Raw genomic sequence first — 19,986 nt, forward strand, 5'->3', positions numbered from 1 at the left:
ACCGATCCCAAGAGTCACAGCGTTTTCCAAGCATGTGCAAGAAGCTTCCGTTCCTTTTTCAAAACACTTGCCAGGAGCAGTTGCGGGTAAAGGCTGTGTCTTGCTGGTAAGTGTGCTCTTCCTACAGCTGACTGTTATCCATAGCATACCCTGTGTGAATACGGGGAAAATGTTTAGAAATTGAATTTCATACAAAACTTTTTATCAAAGGTGTCACAGGAATCCCAGTAATTTATATAAAACGATCCGTTGTTCGGAATGGCACAGGCTACGAATTAACTGCAGACATTATTTGAGGAAATCGTATTTTTTTCGTGGTTAGTGAAGGTTCCTGGTTTGCTAGGTGCGCTGTAGGTACTGTAGCCAGTCTTCGCGGGAAGCTTTTCGGCTTATTGACCGAAGAAGTTGGTTGACTGGTAGTGACACTTTCATTAGTCACAAAATTGGGAGTCATAGTTGTATTCGTCATATGAATTAGTAGGATTAAAATAGTTTGGAGTACAGTAATTCCATTTGAAACAGGTCATTAAGCACATGCGTCGACGTTGAACAGTCAATACGGTAAATAGTCTATGTTGCATAAGTGTTTGTTTGTAATTTATTTCCACCAAATGATCTAAGGAATTGGACATAGTTATTAAAATCATCCGTAGTGACACTGGGTTGTAGTCATTGCTAACTTTTTTTCTTATTTAAATTAAACCTGGCAGATTTGGGATGTCGACACTTGTTACTTTGAAACCAATTTCATGTCACCGAACGGAAGTCTTTAAGTTCCAAATACTGATGTTTTAAACGTTTATAGATCCAAATTGAGGATTTTTTTGGGACAGATTTTAGCATTCTTGTCGTCATTTCATGCTTTTTGTTCCGGTGGACCTCCGTGTGTAGTAGGACTACCTCTTGCACCCTGATTTGTGAACTGCTTCTTGTGCACCCAGATTGGTATTTGACTGATTTTTGTTTGGTTTGTTCAACAGATTTTTTTTATTCCCTACCCTTTGAGTACTGTGTTTTGCGGATGGGTTGTTTGCTTGCAGCATGATGCGCTTTCTTGGCCAAAAATAAAATCAAGCAAAATTGCAATGGCATCAGTCCCGTGTTTTTCAAAATATTTAATATGTATTTGTTGCATTCTGCTTTTAAGGCAACAGGTATTGTAGTTTTTATAGATGTGACATCAGTGTTGGTTTGCTGTACTACTGTTATTGTACTTTTGTGTTTAGGGTATTCCATTTTAATTCAACAAATGGCCTTTGTAGTTCAGAAATTCCTCAAAATAATAAAAATGCTGATGCGGAAACCTTTTTTGGAACTTTGATTAATTGAAATTGCTTCATCCTTTATTGTATCATATCAGTGGGGGCCTTCAGATCAACTCAAGAACATGTGATCCAAAATCGTTTTGTTTGTTTTTTATGGGTTTGTATGCTGAAAAGCACCTGGGGAAGTTCGCAGTCCAAAGTGGAACTGCATTATTGTTTCAAGGGGACTCTTGTAGATTTATGTAAAAAATATTTAGGGTCATTGTAATATGAATAATAATTAATGAAAAATATTTAGTTAATTGTCAGTTATTTTTTATATTTAAGAAGGTATAATGGATTTTAAAAAATTGTATTTCAGGGTATGCAAAATCAAACTGTAAATGTATTTTAAGCTTTTTTGAGCGACTTGATAAGTTGGTATTGATTAATATTCCTCATTAGCAGTCAAGTGGTTACACTGGGTTTTACTGCTTGAATTTTATAAAAGAATTCTCAGTGAGACTTTAAATGAATTGCATTTTAAATTAAATAATTTATTGTTTGTGTTATATGGTCATGTCAAAAGTCCAGATATTTAATGGGAAGTTTTGTGTCAGAAAGCATCCTCCTAAAATCCTCAACACTTGATATGTGTTACCATGTCATCAGATTCTTTTTTTTTTCTCTCTCTAACCCAAAAGAATCTTCCAGTCAGTCCGTACACCCTGCAGCCTTTAAGACTGTAATTCCCTGAGGTTTAGTAGTAGCATTTGCTGCTCTCATCAGGAAATGCGGGTTAAGGAGATGCTTCCTCTCACAATCCATTACCCATTCCTCCATCTCCCTACCCCTTTCCCTGGCCAGGGCAGTGGGGAGCCTATAGCCCATCCTGGCAGCATAGGTCACACGGCCAAGTCACACCTTTGGTGGGATGACAGTCCCTTGCAGCGTTAAGGGCATTTTTGAGATGCTATTTAATGTAACTGCTAGTCTTTGGACTGTCCAGTTTTTATATATTTGCATATATTGACTCTGGGTTTTCTTTTTTCACAGGTGATGACTTGTAAATAACAAACGTGCCGTGACACTGACAATATGGAGGATGACTGGAGGCCGTTGCTGGGCCCTGATTGGTCCGGGGAGAGCTACGCTACCCAGAGTGTCACCGACTCACTGGACTCAAAGACCAGGAGGTATTGAGCCCCGCCATTTAATGGGTTATTGGTTACTCATGATGCTGCGGGCGTTGATTGGTCTTCATTGACTGTGGCCCTAGCACGGCATCACCTTGTTATGACAGGGGATGCAGAGGTCAGCATAGAAAAAGAATTAACTGGTCTTTTGTAATAATACACGATGTGTTTGTGCCATTGGTCTCTTGGAGGAAGTCACACTAGTCTTTTTTTTTTTAATCTGTGAAAATGTGACAACGAAATGAGTAGCCCTGAATGTGTATGACAAAGCAGATAATTAGCAAAGTCGTGCTACTTGGTTTCGTGCAGATACTGCAGATTTAGGACTTATTCCTATGGCGATCAGTGTCTCAGGCTTTGTCTTGTAAAAAAAATGTACAGATCACCCCTTGGGGGTTTCCTACAATTTCCAGTTTTACACCTTCATCTATTACTCGTATTGATACTGCTACTGGTGAATGAAGTTGCAGTCCCTGTGTGAATAAAGTTGGTAACCCAGCTGTCTTTGTCTGAGGGTGGGAAAACTGGTTATTTTTCTGGCAGAAAGAAAAAAAGCTGGAAAGATAGCAAATGATTAATCGACACAGCAATTGGTGGTGAGCTGCTCGCTGGAGTATAGAAAGTGTGGGGTGGGTCTTGGGGCCCCAAGCGGGAGGTACTCATGGTCGGCTGTCATCTGTAAGCTGTCAGTCTCCCTTTTGACACTAGGCTGTAAAAATGCACCTTGGATCAGGCGCAGGGGGAATGCTGCCCCAGATGGTGCTGCTAGGTGCTGTCTACAAAGGGGGGAAAAGACCATAAAAATAATGGGTGGATGGGTGACCACCACTGCCTCAGCATTAACAAAGTATTGGCAAGAAGAGTTGGCTTCACCTTCACCCTCCACACAGCTGTTTGTCATCTGAAAATGATGCAGCAGTTGGCCTGTTATGGAAGATTGTCAGCTCCTTCCGAGTGCCCTTTGCCCCTAGTGTCACGCATTCTTTGTCGCTACTTGTCACAAACCAATCATGCTTGGTATTTTGCAGATTCCATGCAGGAGCCTCGGACTGTGAGCGTATGGTTATGAGTGTGCGTGTACGCTGTCCTCTTTCCTATGCTCTTTGTGCTTTGTTTTTATTCCTCAGAGGCTTTTTACGAAGAAATGCAGATGATGCAGACAGCCACTTTGATTTCTTACATGTTCTTCATATCGCTGTGAACCCTTAATGGTTATGAACATAGAGCTCTCGGCTGAAACTGCAGTATGTATATACCATGGGGTTATTGCTAGGTGGTATCAAAGCTAAGAGCTAAATGGTTGGCAAGGCCTGCTGTTGGCTTGTCATGGTGGCTCTGTCTGCTGGCTGTGATGTGGTAAGGTGCTAAGACGAGCGGTAACACTCCCTTTCCATTTCTTCCTGGGCTTGTGGTTGTGTGTCAGACTTTGCAAGCTAGCAGAGCAAGTCACTGATACCATGAAAATAATACTCATGGTGACTGTGAGGTAACTGCCTTGAAACATCGCTATGGACATTTGGCTTTTTCTGACTGTCTTGTTTGAGGTTGGGGACTGAGATGCTCCCCTTTAATAAACAGACCTCTGAGTGATTCCGGAAGTACTTGTCATCATTTGTAGCTAACGGTAAAAACAAAAACAATGTTACGCATATGTGTATCACAGTTATCCTGCAATGTTATGGGGGTTGTATATGGGGCGGGCGATCTGATGATTTTATATCGTTATTGATCTTGAAGACATCCATGATCTACTTTGCGATTCATACAGATCGTGATCATTTATGTCCTCCTACTAATATTTCCAATCTTGACATAAAACCTGATGTCCTGTAATAACGCGTGTCACTTTCCGCTCCACATCTCCTCACTTGCCATGCTGATAGCTCACATTTAAATGCTTTCCAAATATGTTGCACGCAAAAGTAACCCTGTGATAGAGACGCATCACTTGGTGAATCTGCAAAACCGTCTAATAGGAAGTCATTGATTAGCAGATAGTGTTATTATACAGGTATTTTATGTATTTTGTTTTAAATTCATTTATGTAGAAATTTTTTATTTTAACATTTTATTTATATTTAGTTGTATTGATATATGTTTATTGTGTATAGTCTTGTCTGTATTGTGTGCTTACGTCACTGTTAAAGATGAATTTCCATCTGATGTAAATTTGATGGACATTAAAGGAATATTCTATTCTATTCTATTCTATTCTATTCTATTCTATTCTGTTGTTTTGTGCATGAAACATGGATACAAGGTGTAACACCCCGATTTGTACCACCTACCCAATTCGTACCTCACACCTCTGCACCACATTATATTTTCTGGCACTGCTCGATGTTTGTCCTGCAATTTTTCCGGCAAATTGTATTGTCTATATTTACAGCAAACTACAGGTTTAGCGAAACCTGTTGTTAATGATTCCTCTGACTGTAAAAAAAAAAAAAAAATCTGCGTTCTTCGCATGTTATTTTAAGTGTTCCCTCCGATTGTCTGTTTCCAGGTTTTTGCATCAACACTATTACCTAAATATCCCATAACTGTATCCCATAACTGAATCAGTTGAAATTGCTGCTATCTAGCAGCATGGTATTTTGATATACTTAAAGCTTTGGTTTACTTTGACCTAAGGGACGTATACGGTCACCTCACTCTGACTGGGGTAACCTAATGAGACCCATAATCACACACTTGGACACAAGTGCAGGTACAGAGAACACAAAGAATCCAAGATCGGAATATCTGGCTTAATATCCCATTCTGGGCTGGTGGAGATCGCTCACAAGCAGCCCGTAAGGTGAACCTAGTGCAAAGCGAAGTGGTAAAAGCAGGCATTGTTGTAGAAAATGCTGTAAGTGCAGTGCTGTGCATACACTGGGGTGCGAGGTGCAAATCCGGCATGTAGTCATATTTCACAAAGCAAAGTTATCTGTAAACTTTGCTGGGCCACAGTCGGCACTTCCAGAAGTAATACGACAAATGTATTCATTCGCCTTAAAGGGAATACAATGCAATAAACTTTATTTTACATATTAAAGTTGTAACTCAGGGTTTAATTACTCTTGAAAACAGTGTCTTTAATGCAATATTGTATTTTAAATGGTGCTAATTACTCGTTCAAGTCTGGGATTTCTTAACAGTACACTTTAAAACTGGGAAGAAAGATCGCAGTTCAGATTGTGGATCGCGATTGTGTGTTGTGAAGTTTGTAATATGATTTTTTTTGGGAAGATCGCCCACCCCAGGTTGTATCTGTGTCCTTCAGGCCGTTTCATGTGGAGCCTCGGAATATTGTCGAGGAGGATCCTCTGGAGCGGGTCTCCGCGGAGGCCTCCATCATGAGCAGCAGGATGAACTACTACAGTCGCCTGACTGGCTCTTCAGACAGACTGCTGGTAGGTTCTCCCCAGGGGGGATGAAAAGCAAACCACGACGTGGGAGGAGACGTTACTCAGAGGGTAGCAAGGACATTGTCTATTGTGGCCTGCTATACCCTTGGTGTGTCCGGTTTACTCTGTTGCCCTGCTTTTCTTTTCAAGTTATTTTGTTGGTACAGTTGAGCATGCAATTACAGTTGAACATTTTCATGTATTATTTGTCTTATCAGGTTCCACCAGACCATGTGATCCCAGCTCCAGAGGAGATTTATGTTTACAGCCCTTTAGGGACCGCGTTTAAAGTGCACGGAGGTGACGGCTCAGCCAGAAACCCCAGCATCATCACCATGTGGGTGGTGCAACCCCTTACAAGGACATAGATCCATTTTGACTTTAGTGTTTGGTTTCCAGTCTTCCCTGGTGAAATTCAATTCAGCCCTTTTTCTCAAATGTTCTGTCTCTATAGCTTCGCTATATGGAACGCTATGATGGGGACTTCGATACTGAGCATACCCTGGGGCATTAAGCAGGTAAAGTGTGTCACCAACAGCCCATCCACCATTTCCTGGTGTTAAACATTGTCCTTGCAGTTTGGGACCTTTAACTGTGTCATTACAGTTTCACCGAAGCAATTCACATGACAGTCAGACACGTGACAATTTAAAACCTTTGGTCAAAACCACAGCTTGCTTTCCTGGACACTTCTGTAGGCCTCTCTGCCACTATATTGTAGGCCGTATACCAATAAAGACATGTGATGTGTAGCACTTTATTGTGTTTTTCCAGGCTGGCTTCACGTTTGGGATCCTTATTATCATCTCTGTGGGCCTGATGACCTTGTACTGCTGTTACAGAGTTCTAAAATCATCCAAATCCATACGTAAGCAAATATTCTTTGTGCCGTTTTTTTTTTTTCTTTTTATCACAGTCTTTGTGGCTCATAACTCGTGATGAGGAAAGTGTGTGTGGATATTTGTAAACCTTGTTGTTCTGGTTTGGACTGATAAGGTTTGCTCTGTATCCCTGTGCCGTATGACATGTTATTGGTTGTTGCTTCTTAAAAATCTGACCACAACCCAGTCTTGATTTTATGCAAATAAGTTTTTTCTCCTTTCTCTTCCCTCCCTTTCAGCATATATCGATACCTCAGACTGGGAGTTCCACGATGTCTGTAAATATTACCTCGGGGCTCCTGGCCAGTGGTCTAGCCTTATCTTTTCCATGGTGTCATTGATTGGTGCAATGGTCGTCTATTGGGTCCTTATGTCCAACTTCCTGTTCAATACGGGCGAATTCATATACAGTGAGTTATTACAATCGATAGATATATTTTGGATTTGGATTTTTCTTTTTACTTTTTTACTGGATGAATGATTTTTGTTTTTGTTGTAGATTATGTCCACAATATCAGTATGGCTGATGCTGATTTTGGAACTAATGGGACTGACAGAGGTAAATTCCAAACCGTTGCTAACGCTTTAGTGGTTGTCTTTACATTTGTGGCATTTTTAGGGTAGGGCATGATTACATCACACCTCTGGGTCTGGGGGTTGGAGTTCTGTCCCTGTGCTGTGGGTGCATGTTCTCCCAATTTTGCATGGGTCTCCTCCAGGTGCTCCAATTTTCTCACACAGTCCAAAGATATGCAGCTAGGCTAAGGTGCCTCTATGTTGCATGTAATGTGTGAGTTGTGCCCTGTGGTGGGCTGGCATTCTACTGATACCCCAATTTCATGCACTTTTTAACTTAATACTTGATAGAGGGTTGGATGATGTATTACATTTAGGTCACATTCTCTTTGTGTTCCCTGGGATTCAAACTCACGAGCTTTGTGTTGTTAGTGCAGTGCTCTACTTGTTGTACTACAGGATTTCTGTTCTAAAACTTACTGCATAAAAAGTTCAGTAGCTAACTGTGTTACTGATGTTCAGTTTCACCGAGTCAGTGGGAAATCAAAATCCCATACTGGAGAGAAGGGGTCACCAGGAACCTTATAACTTATACTAGGAACCTTATAACTTATACCAGGAACCTTATAACTTATACCAGGAACCTTATAACTTATACCAGGAACCTTTACTCTATAACTTAACTTCTATAATCTCTATAACCTGAGCCTTGTTCCCCTCAGTGATCTGTCCGTTCCCGGGTACTCAGCCGGAGCGGAACGGCAGCCTCACCCTGTTTGCCCTGAGTGATAACAGTACGGAGGCACCGCTCTTCGAACACTTGTGGAGCAAGACGAACACAGTCCCTTTCTACCTCATCATCTTGCTCCTCCCACTTCTCAACTTCCGCTCTGCCTCCTTCTTTGCGAGGTTCACCTTCCTAGGTGAGAATAAGGATTTTCATCTATACAGCCCAGCGCTCTGATTGGCAGAATTACACAGGACTATGAAATATAGCTTTGTATCAAGACTGTAATGTGTGTGTTTTATCATTTGTCCTTAACTTTTTTACAATAACACTTATTTGTAATGGAATTTTGAGAAAGCTAGTGTATTCTTTTGGAATGATGCATCAAACGTGTGCACTATAATTAAAACATTTTAGCTAGCTTGTGAACCAATAACTTTTTCTAGAGTACTGAAAAAAATATGAAGTTATGTCAGATAATGTGGTTACTTAACACCAGTTTATCCAGGGTAATCCTTATTTGTTGAACATGGCGTATGTGTGGGCATCATTGTGTATTTCACTTTCAGTGGTCATTAAGAGTGTACGTGTAAGCTTTGTATCGTTGCATGCCTTTTACATTTGTTGTGTTGACATTGCCCATCTAGGCCATTGTCTGGATGCAAGCATGTTCGGTATAAGCTAGCGTCATACCTGATGTGACAATTCTTGATCAGCTTCTGCTCTATCTTCCTCACAGGCACCATTTCTGTGATGTACCTGATTTTCCTGGTCACGCTAAAAGCATTTCGGTTGGGGTTCCACCTTGAATTCCACTGGTTTCACCACACAGAATTCTTTGTCCCAGGTATTTTGCTAAAACAACCTGTTGCCCTTCAGAAATATGTGCCACTTCTGACTTCTTGCCTTCATAACTGAAATTGGCACCAACTAAAAATGCAGAAAATAAAACTAACTCCAACTCCTTAGGAAGCCAGTTTGCATCACATCCAAGAATTAATACTGCAGAAAAAAGATTTGTGCACTTCTATAAATTGGTGATAGTCAAGACTACTCAATGCCCATCTCAGGAACATTGACTTTATGGTACTAACATGGTTCTAGCGATGAGTGTGTTCATACAACAACTATCCAGTTGTTTACACTCAATTGAAGCATTGAATGTTGGATTATGTCTGATGTATTTCTAATTTTCAGTCTTTTTTCATTCATTCAGTGACAGTCAGCCCTCAGTGTAATGACTATTTGCATAGCATTTACAGTGGGGGACTTTGGTATCCACAGGGTATCGTGGAACCAATTCGCTGTGGATACCAAAATCCACGGATACTCAAGTCCCGCAATGTACATGTTATGTAAATAGTTGTTATGCTGTATAGTCTTGCATTGTGTTATGCCTGATTGAGTCACATTTGACTGCATTCACGTCCGAGGCCCATAGTGAATAATATACAATGATCAACAGACACCTGAAAGCAGACATATAGCAGGAAGTTAGTGGGTTTGTTGCTTTTTATTATAAAGTGCTGTGATTTTATATTTACATTATTATTTGCTCTAGAGTACTGTGTGTATATTACAGTTATGTAATTAATGCCTTACCTCTCCTCTACAACTATTGAGAAAACATCCAAATTGACTCGCGTCTGATGGTCACAGCCCTAAATGCGAACACAAGTTGCCACAAGGTTGTTTATTACCTACATAGGACACGTCAGCAACAACGTAACATATTCTTTCTTCCAACACTTACATATTGCTGTTGTTTAATGATCTGAAAGAGAAATGCATAGAATACGGCACAGAATATTTAAAATGCAAGTACAAGTAGAAAATATAATTATAAATGGAAAGAACTTTCTGGAATTCCCCCCCCCCCAAATATTTTCAATTCCTGGTTGGATAAATCTGCAAATGCAGAACCTGCGGATACGGAGGGCCAACTGTATGTGATTGTGCCAAAAGTTCAACAAATAAAGTAGTAATTGTAGTAAAAAAAAAAAAGTTTTACAGTGGGCTTCAGCTCTTTAAACAGGACTGATAGTCCTGTCATGGAGTTGTGGTTTGTGTGCGCTGTTATAATACAAACACAAAATGTGTTGTACGCCTATGAATTAATTTTACATTAATTCCTCTTCTGATTTAGCAGTAAAATCTTGTGCTGCTCTGCTCGGGAAGGCAGTTGTTAACATGCACAAAACCGCTGAACGCTGATCTTCATAAATACTGTCACTCCAGCTGTTTGTGTTGAGGTTCTTGGTCTCTGCCCCTCCCCACAGAATTCAGAGTGCTGTTCCCACAGCTGACGGGAGTTCTCACTCTGGCCTTTTTCATCCATAACTGTGTTATCACCTTGATGAAGAGCAATCAACACCAGCAAAACAACGTAAGTGTAGCCGATGTGGGGTTTCTCCAGTATTCTCACCAGTTTAAGAAAATATATAAAAAAAAATCCCGAAGAATGTACACATGAAGTAATTTCCCCTCTAAAAAGACAAAGATCTATTGGCAACATGAGTCACAGCCACCTGTAAAACAAAAATGGGTATTTTTCTCTTTCTGATGTCAGGTGAAGTTTCTGTTCCAGTTTCGTTTCGATTTAGGGTCACAGTTAGTTTCTTTCTCACTCCACATGCCTCTCAGATCGTCTCCTAATTAGAAGAAGCATGTGAGTTTGGGAAAGGTTAAAGGAGAGGTTCAGCTACATTAAAGGGAAGTATTTAAGATTTGTCCGACTGATAGTTATGAGGGGCATGTTTATTTAATCCACTATCTACTTTCGGTACATAATTGTAATTGAACAGAACTGTATTTTTTTGAAGACAGATTAAAGATAGTATGTTTTATTTCGTCTTTGTGCTAAGCTGAGCACTAACGAAAGATAACAGTAGGTGGAATGCTGATGTCAGGATTTTCACTGAAGAATGTTGCAATTCGTTTTGCCTGCGAAGCATTTTTTCTGGAGGCTTTGTCTACAGCAGGCATGCCCCCCCTCAGCTGTCTGAAGCACTTTTTAACTTCCGTTTGTTCCTCCCTTACAGCCGCTGATAGTCACAATAGAAAGTACAGCTTGTAGCTATCAAAGCCTGGCGTGTCAACAGACTAAACTAGTCATGTGATGACCTTTTGGTCATACTGCATATTTGTAGTATGTGTAGTTAATGAAATAAAAACAGGCAAAGCCATTATATTTGCTTGAGCAGGTGCACGTGTGACATTTATTTTCGTAAATGTTAAGAATTGATTTGGTAAATTAATGCTGTGGTGACCAGCCATCGTACATGTTAATTGTAAAGGTTAAAGATTCCGATTCTGAAATGTGAATTTACGCTAATACGGGGGCTTTTCTGGGTCCTCTTTTTTAGGGGTCTCCTCTGGGCAGTCCAGTTTCCTCCCGTAGTCCAAAGACTGTTGGAATTTTTTTTATTTCGGAAAGTCTGCAGTGCGTGTTTGTGTCCTGTAGCGGTCTGGCATGGGTTAAAAAAAAATTAAAGTAACAAATGACAACAGTCTTGCGTACCTCCTGGGGGTGCTCTGAGTACCACTGGTGCTACACATATTGCTGATCTAGGATGTGTAGAATATGCCTACAGAGGGCTCTGGAGCCTACAATTAATAAGCAGTTAGATGGATGAATGCATACAGTGGAGGAAATAATTATTTGACCCCTCGCTGATTTTGTAAGTTTGTCCAATGACAAAGAAATGAAAAGTCTCAGAACAGTATCATTTCAATGGTAGGTTTATTTTAACAGTGACAGATAGCACATCGAAAGGAAAATTGAAAAAATAACTCTAAATAAAAGATAGAAACTGATTTGCATTTCATTAAGTGAAATAAGTATTTGAACCCTCTAACAAAAAAGACTTAATACTTAGTGGCAAAACCCTTGTTTGCAAGCACAGAGGTCAAACGTTTCTTGTAATTGATGACCAAGTTTGCGCACATTTTAGGAGGAATTTTGGTCCACTCCTCTTTGCAGATCATCTCTAAATCACTAAGGTTTCAAGGCTGTCTCTGTGCAACTTTGAGCTTAAGCTCCCACCATAGGTTTTCTATTGAATTAAGGTCCGGAGACTGACTAGACCACTCCATGACCTTAATGTGCTTCTTCTTGAGCCACTCCTTTGTTGCCTTTGCTGTATGTTTTGGGGGTCATTGTCGTGCTGCAACACCCATCCACGACCCATTTTCAGTTTCCTGGCAGAGGGAAGGAGGTTGTTGCTCAGGATTTCACGATACATGGCTCCGTCCATTTTCCCGTTCATGCGGTGAAGTTGTCCTGTGCCCTTAGCAGAAAAACACCCCCAAAGCAAAATGTTTCCACCTCCATGCTTGATGGTGGGGACGGTGTTTTGGGGGTCATAGGCAGCATTTTTCTTCCTCCAAACACGGCGAGTTGAGTTAATGCCAAAGAGCTCAATTTTGGTCTCATCTGACCACAGCACCTTCTCCCAGTCACTCTCTGAATCTTTCAGGTGTTCATTGGCAAACTTCAGACGGGCCTGCATATGTGCCTTCTTGAGCAGGGGGACCTTGCGAGCACTGCAGGATTTTAATCCATTGCAGTGTAATGTGTTTCCAATGGTTTTCTTGGTGACTGTGGTCCCAGCTACTTTGAGGTCATTAACTAACTCCTCCCGTGTAGTTCTAGGACGATTTCTCACCTTTCTCAGAATCATTGACACCCCACGAGGTGAGATCTTGCGTGGAGCCCCAGACCGAGGTCGATTGATGGTCATTTTGTGCTCCTTCCATTTTCGAACAATTGCACCAACAGTTGTCACCTTCTCTCCCAGCTTCTTGCTAATGGTTTTGTAGCCCATTCCAGCCTTGTGCAGGTCTACAATTTTGTCTCTTACATCCTTGGACAGCTCTTTGGTCTTTCCCATGTTGGAGAGTTTGCAGTCTGCTTGATTGATTGATTCTGTGAACAGGTGTCTTTTATACAGGTGACTTGTTAAGACAGGTGTCTTTAATGAGGGTGACTAATTGAGTAGGAGTGTCTAACCACATGAGTCAGGCCAGAATAGGTCCATATTCTAGAAAATATGCGCTCGAACACTGATACAACTCCGTGAGTCGTTGGCGAAGGTGAGGAATCCCACAAGCCAGGCGATGCGTACATCTCAGCATCCCAACGTATCATACCTCATACGCTGCTATGCTTGCCTGCCAGCTATGCCTGCCCGTGAATCTTAAGATGTATTCCAATTTTTAGCGTATCGGAATCATCATCGTAAGATTGAAAAATCGTAACTCGTGGACCATCTGTTTTCTCTTACAGGTTCGGGACTTATCCGTGGCATACGTGCTGGTTGGAGTAACCTACCTATATGTGGGGGTTTTGGTCTTCGCTGTCTTCCCATCCCCGCCGCTGTCTAAGGAGTGCATCGAGCCGGTACGGGTGTCCCATTTGACCCTGCTCACCTGAATGGTGGGGACCACGGAAATCACGAGCCAACCCATCTCTCCCCCTTCCCTCCTGCAGAACTTCCTGGACAATTTCCCCAGTAGCGACATCTGGGTGTTCGTTGCACGGATGTGCCTGTTCTTCCAGATGACCACAGTCTACCCATTGCTCGGCTACCTCGTACGGGTGCAGATCATGGGCCAGATTTTTGGCAAACACTACCCAGGGTATGCAAACTCTGCTTTTGAAGGGGCAGGCTTGTCTGGGGTCCAGAATGACCTGTGTTTCTCAAACACTCTTGACACTGGCAGATATGGAGATTGCTATGTGACATGTCATTTAAGCAGCTTAATTGCATGGTTTTTACATTTGTGAGAGTAGCTAGAATGCTTGAAGTCACCAGGCAGAGGGTCATTGAACGAAGTTTAAGGTGACTTGTTTGACCCATTGTAATGCTGTTATGTTTTTTTCCCTTCTTCCATCCAGATTCTTTCATGTGCTGTTTCTGAATGTCGTCATCGTGGCAGCTGGCGTGCTTATGGCAAGGTTTTATCCCAACATCGGCTCCATAATCAGGTAGGACCGGCCCCGTTGGCATGGGAAAAGACATTTAGCTAGTAGATAGGTGTGACATTCTTTCAGACTGAGGGTGGTGCTGTTTTGTCATAGAGGTCAGTTGTGTTAAATTTGGCAGTAGAAGCATGAATATTAGTATTGATCGTAGGATGATCTATGGGATAAGCTGAGATAGAAATTGCCCATCTGATTACCTAGCTTTAACTCCCAACGTTTTTCTTTTGTAGATATGCGGGGGCATTTTGCGGCCTCGCCCTGGTGTTTGTGCTGCCCTCTGTGGTCCACATGATCTCCCTTCACCGAATCGGAAAGCTCCGCTGGCCCTCTGCCACCTTTCACAGTCTTCTGATAGCACTGGGGTTCGCCAATCTGCTGGGACAGTTCTTTATGTGATGCCACCTGGTGGACTGCACATGCAATGGCAATAGTCTGCGCAACAGTTGCTCTCTCGCGAACAGGGCCGTCCAAGACAACTGTGTGTCTCGGTTAAAGCAGTGACTAGTTGGCGGTTGGCATGGAAGGGAATATTAATGTAAATTGAATCAAACTCAAACATCAGTTTGGTCTTGAAGCTGGTTATAAGACCGTGGGTTCCTTAAACAGTAAAAGCATCCCTCTCAATACACTGTTTTAAATGTTAATTGCACTTGTGTTACTGATATTTTGGTATCCAAATACAAATTCAGCAGCCTCATGATTGACAGCATTTGAACTCTGACCCCCCCCCCCCACCATTTGCTATTGTTGCTGATGTGATTGACCCCAAATAACCCACTTCAGTGTTCTATATAATCTAAATAAAGTTCATGGAGGTTAGGGGGCACAACTGCCTGTTTCAGGTGATTTGGATCAATGTGATATTTATAAATATATAGAAAAGTAATATTTTTTTACCATGTCTTGCCTAGTAACAGAGAGATGTTTCTTACTAATGTGAACTTAATGGTGGAAGATTCCAGAATCTCTAAGGATCTTGTTGCCAGGATGCAGGGGATTTGAAGAGGCTCTTTCTAAATGCGTGGAGACCGAGTGGTTTAAAAGTCCCGGGTTCGTCGTGCTGATGGCAGTGTCAGTAATTATGTATTTCGGGACGCCCTCCTCGTGCCACACTTCTGCTCATACAGAATGAGGTGCTTTTTCTGTAACTCTCCCATGGTGCAGGTCGGTCTACAGTATGGTAACAGGTGACCCACTAGAATATGGACCTATTCTGGCCTGACTCATCTCTGCTTTTTTCCCCCCAGTTTTTTTAATTTATTTTTTTTTTGTCTCCCACCCCCCCTCACCCTCTTGGGGTTGTTCCTTCATGTGGACCATGCAGCTTTTCTTGTCTCTCTTTGTCTTAGCACGGGGGGGGGCTTGGTCCACGTGTCTGCAATTTACTCTGATCCTGTCTAGATTTAAAAGCTAAATTTAAGGTTGTGTCACTCTGATCTGACTCCAAACAGATCACAGTCAGTTCTGCGGGTAAAAATTTGCACCTTAATGTGGGATAAAAAGTTGTACTGATGAAAGTATATTTGGGTCTGATAACACCAGGTGGTTCTGCTAATATTGAATAATGATAAAAACAGAAGGAACTTGAATTATTTTGTATGCTTACTTACCTGAACTGTAGCTTCATCTAAAATGACTGATGACTGTTCTTCTATGTTAAATCAGTTCTGTGCATTGGTAAATGTAAATGTCTGCCTGCAAGCAGTGTGCTGGTTGCTTTTAATGTTGGAAGAAAGTGTTTTGCACTTCTTTAGACGTTTTCCATATACCAGCAGATGTATACCGTCATAGATAACCTGTAAGTTTGGTGTTCCCACATCCCTGTCTTATCCCCTCTGTGCAGCAGTCATACCATATGATGGTCTAATGACATGAGGCCTTTCTGTATTTACAGTGCATTTTGCTTGCCTTTTTAAATAGATTCTGTTCACTGTAAAAGCCGGTAATAAATGGTGGTTTTGAAATCACTTTCAAGGTTTTATTAAACTAAGTTCTCTTAACAGTACAGCCCTGATCACATTTAAAAGTTTGGTCCAGGTCTAGCAGTATCCTTGGTTTTCTATTGAATCTAAAAAAATGTATCCTAGTGAAATAAAGTTGTTATTGGTTTAATGATATGCCAAAAATTAATGTTATGGGTTAATCAAAATCTGAAAGGCTAGTTTATTATGTAAGTCACACTTGTTCACCCACTAGCAACCAATTAACTGGATACATTATGTTTAATAAAAGAGCCAAACAGCTGCTATGTACTGTTAATGGACTAGAGTTCCAAAAAAAAAAATATGATGGTAACTGAAGTCAAATAGAGATGGGAAGCTGTACTGAAAAGTTAGATGTCTTGCACATAAGTGAAACTATTTTACAGAAATGTGTGTTTTTATGACAAGACTGCCAGTTCAGTAGAAAAGCTCAGTGTAATCTGTGTGACCTGGGCTCTGACCACATGGATACAGCAGCTCTTCCCCTCCGGACATGGTAATGGGCTCCACCTAGTGGACAAGGAAAGATATGAATACAGATAAATTGCTAGCGCATTGCTGGGTAGGTACTGGGGGCGGTGGCACATTAAAGGAGAGCTATAAGCATGGAGTTAACTTTTGTTCATGGTGTTCGCAGTAATGTTTACCATGTGGTATTCGACCAGTTCGGTCAGCGTCGTGAATTTGATCTGGTCTCCCAGCAGCATGTAGCAGCTGTCCGTGGCGTCGATGAGGAAGTGCTTGAAGCCCTCTGGGTAGCGGTAGGAGAGGACGAAGCCCATGATTCTCTCGCTGACACGGATGAGGAAAGCCCCCGGCTTCTGGCCGCCGAGCAGGGCCTCGGCCTCCTGCCGCGTGATTATTCCTGAAGGGAAGGGAACCTGTCACCACTGGCGCGTACCTGACACCAAGAGTGCCAGTCAGGGTCAAGGTGAGACCGGAGCCCATCCCAGTAAATAAAGGGCATGTGGCAGGGGGACCAGGACGGGGGGAAACTGCAAACGTGCAGAGCCGGGCATCGAACCCACGGCCCAGGAGGTATGTCTCAGCTGTTAACCACTTTGCCGCCCTCTGACAACCGCATATGTTAAATATACTATCATGGCAGGTGAAAAAGGTGACAAAATCCCCCCCCCCCCCACTCAAGTGATTGTTGCCATTCTATCATTTACTCTTGCAACATAGTTGATTTAGAGATATTTTTGTAGTAATAAAATCAATGGGCCTCATTCACCAACCGTTCTTACGAACAAATGTTCTTAAACCCCACGTACGCACTTTTTTTACGAAGATTCTGACATTCACCAATGTTTTCTTATCTGAATTTGTTCTTAGCTAATAACAGAATCTACGCACACTCAAGACCATTCGTATGCACATTTGAGTAATTATAGTTTGTTCAAAATAATTGGTTATAGCAGTTTTGTTAATTCTACAGTTCATAAAATGAAAGTATTTGAATAATTTATAAAAGTAAAAAAAAAAAAGTAATTTTAAAGTGTAAAAATTATTTTCATGGTAGTAACGGCGATCATGCGGATTATAAATATGTCTGTTTCTGCGCATTGGCCTTGCTATCAAAATGCCATTTCTGTTACTTCTTGAAAAGCTTGCCAATCGTGCTCTGAGAAGGGAACACATGTTTGAAGATCATTTAGATTTATTTGGCACACAGCGTTCACAGAGAAGGTGGATCAGCTTTCTTTGGGGCTTTATATCCACTGGTTACGCTACTAAATAACATGTCTATTTGCATTTACCTCCTGTACAGTGAGATCCAGTTATAACGGACTTCAAGGGACCTGGCATAACAGTCCGTTATATCTAAAGTACGTTATATGCAGAGTTGCTGTATGCTCAGAACACAACTACAGGACACCATTCACTCATGCCACACCCCATTAAATTATTATAAATTATTATATTGTACATGTAGTAATCCAACTTTACCTCAGCAGATGCGTGACTATTAATAATCCCGATTACGTATCTGCGCTGGATATCACCGGCACGCCACGCGCCTTGTTGGCGGAGCCTGAATGCCCATTATAGCCGAACAAAACTACAGCTAAAAGCGGCGCTGGGGACTAAATTGTTTGTCTGTTACAAGCGAAATTCCGTTAAATGCGAGTCTGCTATATCCGATACTTTTTCTTCATTTTCTTAAAGGTGCACGGCCGGGACCAGCAGACCTCGTCCATTATAGATGAGATTGCGTTATAAGCGAGTCCACTATAACAGGATTTTACTGTATTAATACTCTACTTCAGCATTACTGAAGTTTTTTTTCCCTCTTAGTGCCAACCAGCTCACAACCATTGAGCTGGTCTCTTCGCCATTCCTTGCACACGGCGCTACAGTCTCATGCCCTTTTATGGGAAATTGCAGGGCATTTCCCTATGCTAATTAGGACAAACTGGCACGCGCTTTCAGTTACGAAGACGTTCTTAAGAACAAAGGTGTGAACAATTCTGCTACTTAAGAACACGTCATGAATCCGACGTAGGTTGTTCTTAACAAATTTTGCAGAAACAAATTTAAGAGAATCCTTAAGAAAATATTGGTGAATGAGGCCCAATGTGTTTGCGAAGTAGAACGGTATGACCTAGGGGCTGGTTCCCACACCTCTGGCTAGATACTTTCTACTAAATCGTATATTATATTTAACCTGCAGCACTGCAGTACTTGACAATGGCTTTGAAGATTAATTTACTGGTTGAATATCATTTCTGCTATAGAAACTGACCATGGTTATTTAAGGAGAGCTTTGGGAATCATGTCTTAACCTAATAGAACTGAGCAAATTTTTTGTTCTGAAAATGAATGTGAACAGATTGTACCTGTAGGGGGCAGTAAAAGCTCTCTGAAATATTATTGCTGACATTTCACTTGGCATACCATGAAACCAGACAGCGATGCCACTGTGGTCCACTCGGAATCCGGCTCGAAGGGGCAACTGCTCTTCCCGGAACCATCGTATGATATCTTCTCTGTTGGACGTGGATGGCATCCTGCGTATAGCTGGCTTCCTGTTGAAACGCACAAGCGTTACGCGTTGGAATGTCACGTTACAGTCCTGTGATTAAAACCACAGCCATGTTTCCAAAAAGATCCATTCAGCCAAATGTCGAAAATGGGCAATTCAGGGATGACAAACAGAACAAATGAAGAGTAAAGCCTGCACATGATTCAGACTTTAAAATGTTCTCTATTAAATATACACTCAGTAACAAAAACTGCTAAACACCCAGAAGTAATGGTACGATTTGGATGGGTATGTAAATGATTCGATTTACAAAGAGCTGGTACGTCTAGTCACCAGACACAGAGGACGCCTCATAGACGTGTTAGACAGCATTACCAGCTCTTGACGGAGTTTGATAGGGGTCACATTGTGGTTTTGCATGAAGCTGTGTGGTCGTATCGTGCAATTTCCTGGCAGTGGGGCATGCAGATGTCAGTCACCCGACGTTGGATCCAATGGGCACATGAGGGCACCCACACATGTCGGGAAGGTTCCGGTCACCCAGCACAGACCACACCAAAGGAGGGTCGTCATATTGTGCGTCAAGCATCACAGAACCCCATATCTGCGCCTGCCATCCGGACACAGATATTGGAGACTCTATAACACCCCATGTCATCCCGCACCATGTCTCGACGCCTGGCATCAGCCGGACTACAGGTTCACCGTCCCATATGTAGGCTGCCATTAACACCAATGCAGAGACAGCTGCGTTTGGAGTGGTGCCGTTACCGGGAGGCATGGACTGATGACGAGTGGCATCGTACCATGTTCAGTGATGAATCTTGGTTCTGCATTACCGCGGATGACCTTCGTGTGCGTGTATGGCGACACTGAGGGGAGAGGACCAATCCTGCCAACGTTGTTGAGAGAAGCACTAGTGTTACTCCTGGCATCCTTGTGTGGGAAGCCATAGGGTATGACTTCAGGTCATATCTGGTAGTGTTTTGGGGGACCCTGACGGCACAGCGCTACGTCAGTGACATCCTGCGTCCGCATGTCTTACCCCTCCTAGTACAGTACCCTGGTACAGTCTT

The 19,986-nt window shown here is 42.0% G+C and overlaps 2 protein-coding genes across 5 annotated transcripts in view; one reads left to right on the forward strand and one right to left on the reverse strand.

Moving 5' to 3' along the window:
• On the forward strand, positions 1–15,909 carry slc38a9 (solute carrier family 38 member 9). The gene is made up of 15 exons (XM_023796981.2): positions 1–106; positions 2,301–2,440; positions 5,709–5,838; positions 6,051–6,169; positions 6,287–6,350; positions 6,607–6,700; positions 6,953–7,123; positions 7,213–7,272; positions 7,952–8,152; positions 8,696–8,803; positions 10,236–10,342; positions 13,244–13,357; positions 13,448–13,596; positions 13,856–13,945; positions 14,173–15,909. The coding sequence occupies exons 2-15, from the start codon at positions 2,343–2,345 to the stop codon at positions 14,336–14,338; spliced, it is 1,671 nt and encodes a 556-aa protein (XP_023652749.1). The 5' UTR covers positions 1–106; positions 2,301–2,342; the 3' UTR covers positions 14,339–15,909.
• sh2d4a (SH2 domain containing 4A) overlaps positions 15,907–19,986 on the reverse strand; it is a 13,573-nt gene continuing 9,493 nt past the window's right edge. For all 4 annotated transcript variants that reach the window (XM_023797029.2, XM_023796992.2, XM_023797012.2 and 1 more), the window contains exons 7-9: positions 18,823–18,953; positions 16,572–16,789; positions 15,907–16,434 (exon numbers count right to left, since the gene is read on the reverse strand). In XM_023797029.2, the coding sequence (XP_023652797.2) occupies positions 16,342–16,434; positions 16,572–16,789; positions 18,823–18,953 (442 nt within the window). In that variant the 3' untranslated portion in view covers positions 15,907–16,341. The remainder of the gene's footprint in view (positions 16,435–16,571; positions 16,790–18,822; positions 18,954–19,986) is intronic.

The sequence above is a fragment of the Paramormyrops kingsleyae genome, chromosome 7, assembly GCF_048594095.1.
Source record: "Paramormyrops kingsleyae isolate MSU_618 chromosome 7, PKINGS_0.4, whole genome shotgun sequence".
Taxonomy (NCBI): Eukaryota; Metazoa; Chordata; class Actinopteri; order Osteoglossiformes; family Mormyridae; genus Paramormyrops; species Paramormyrops kingsleyae.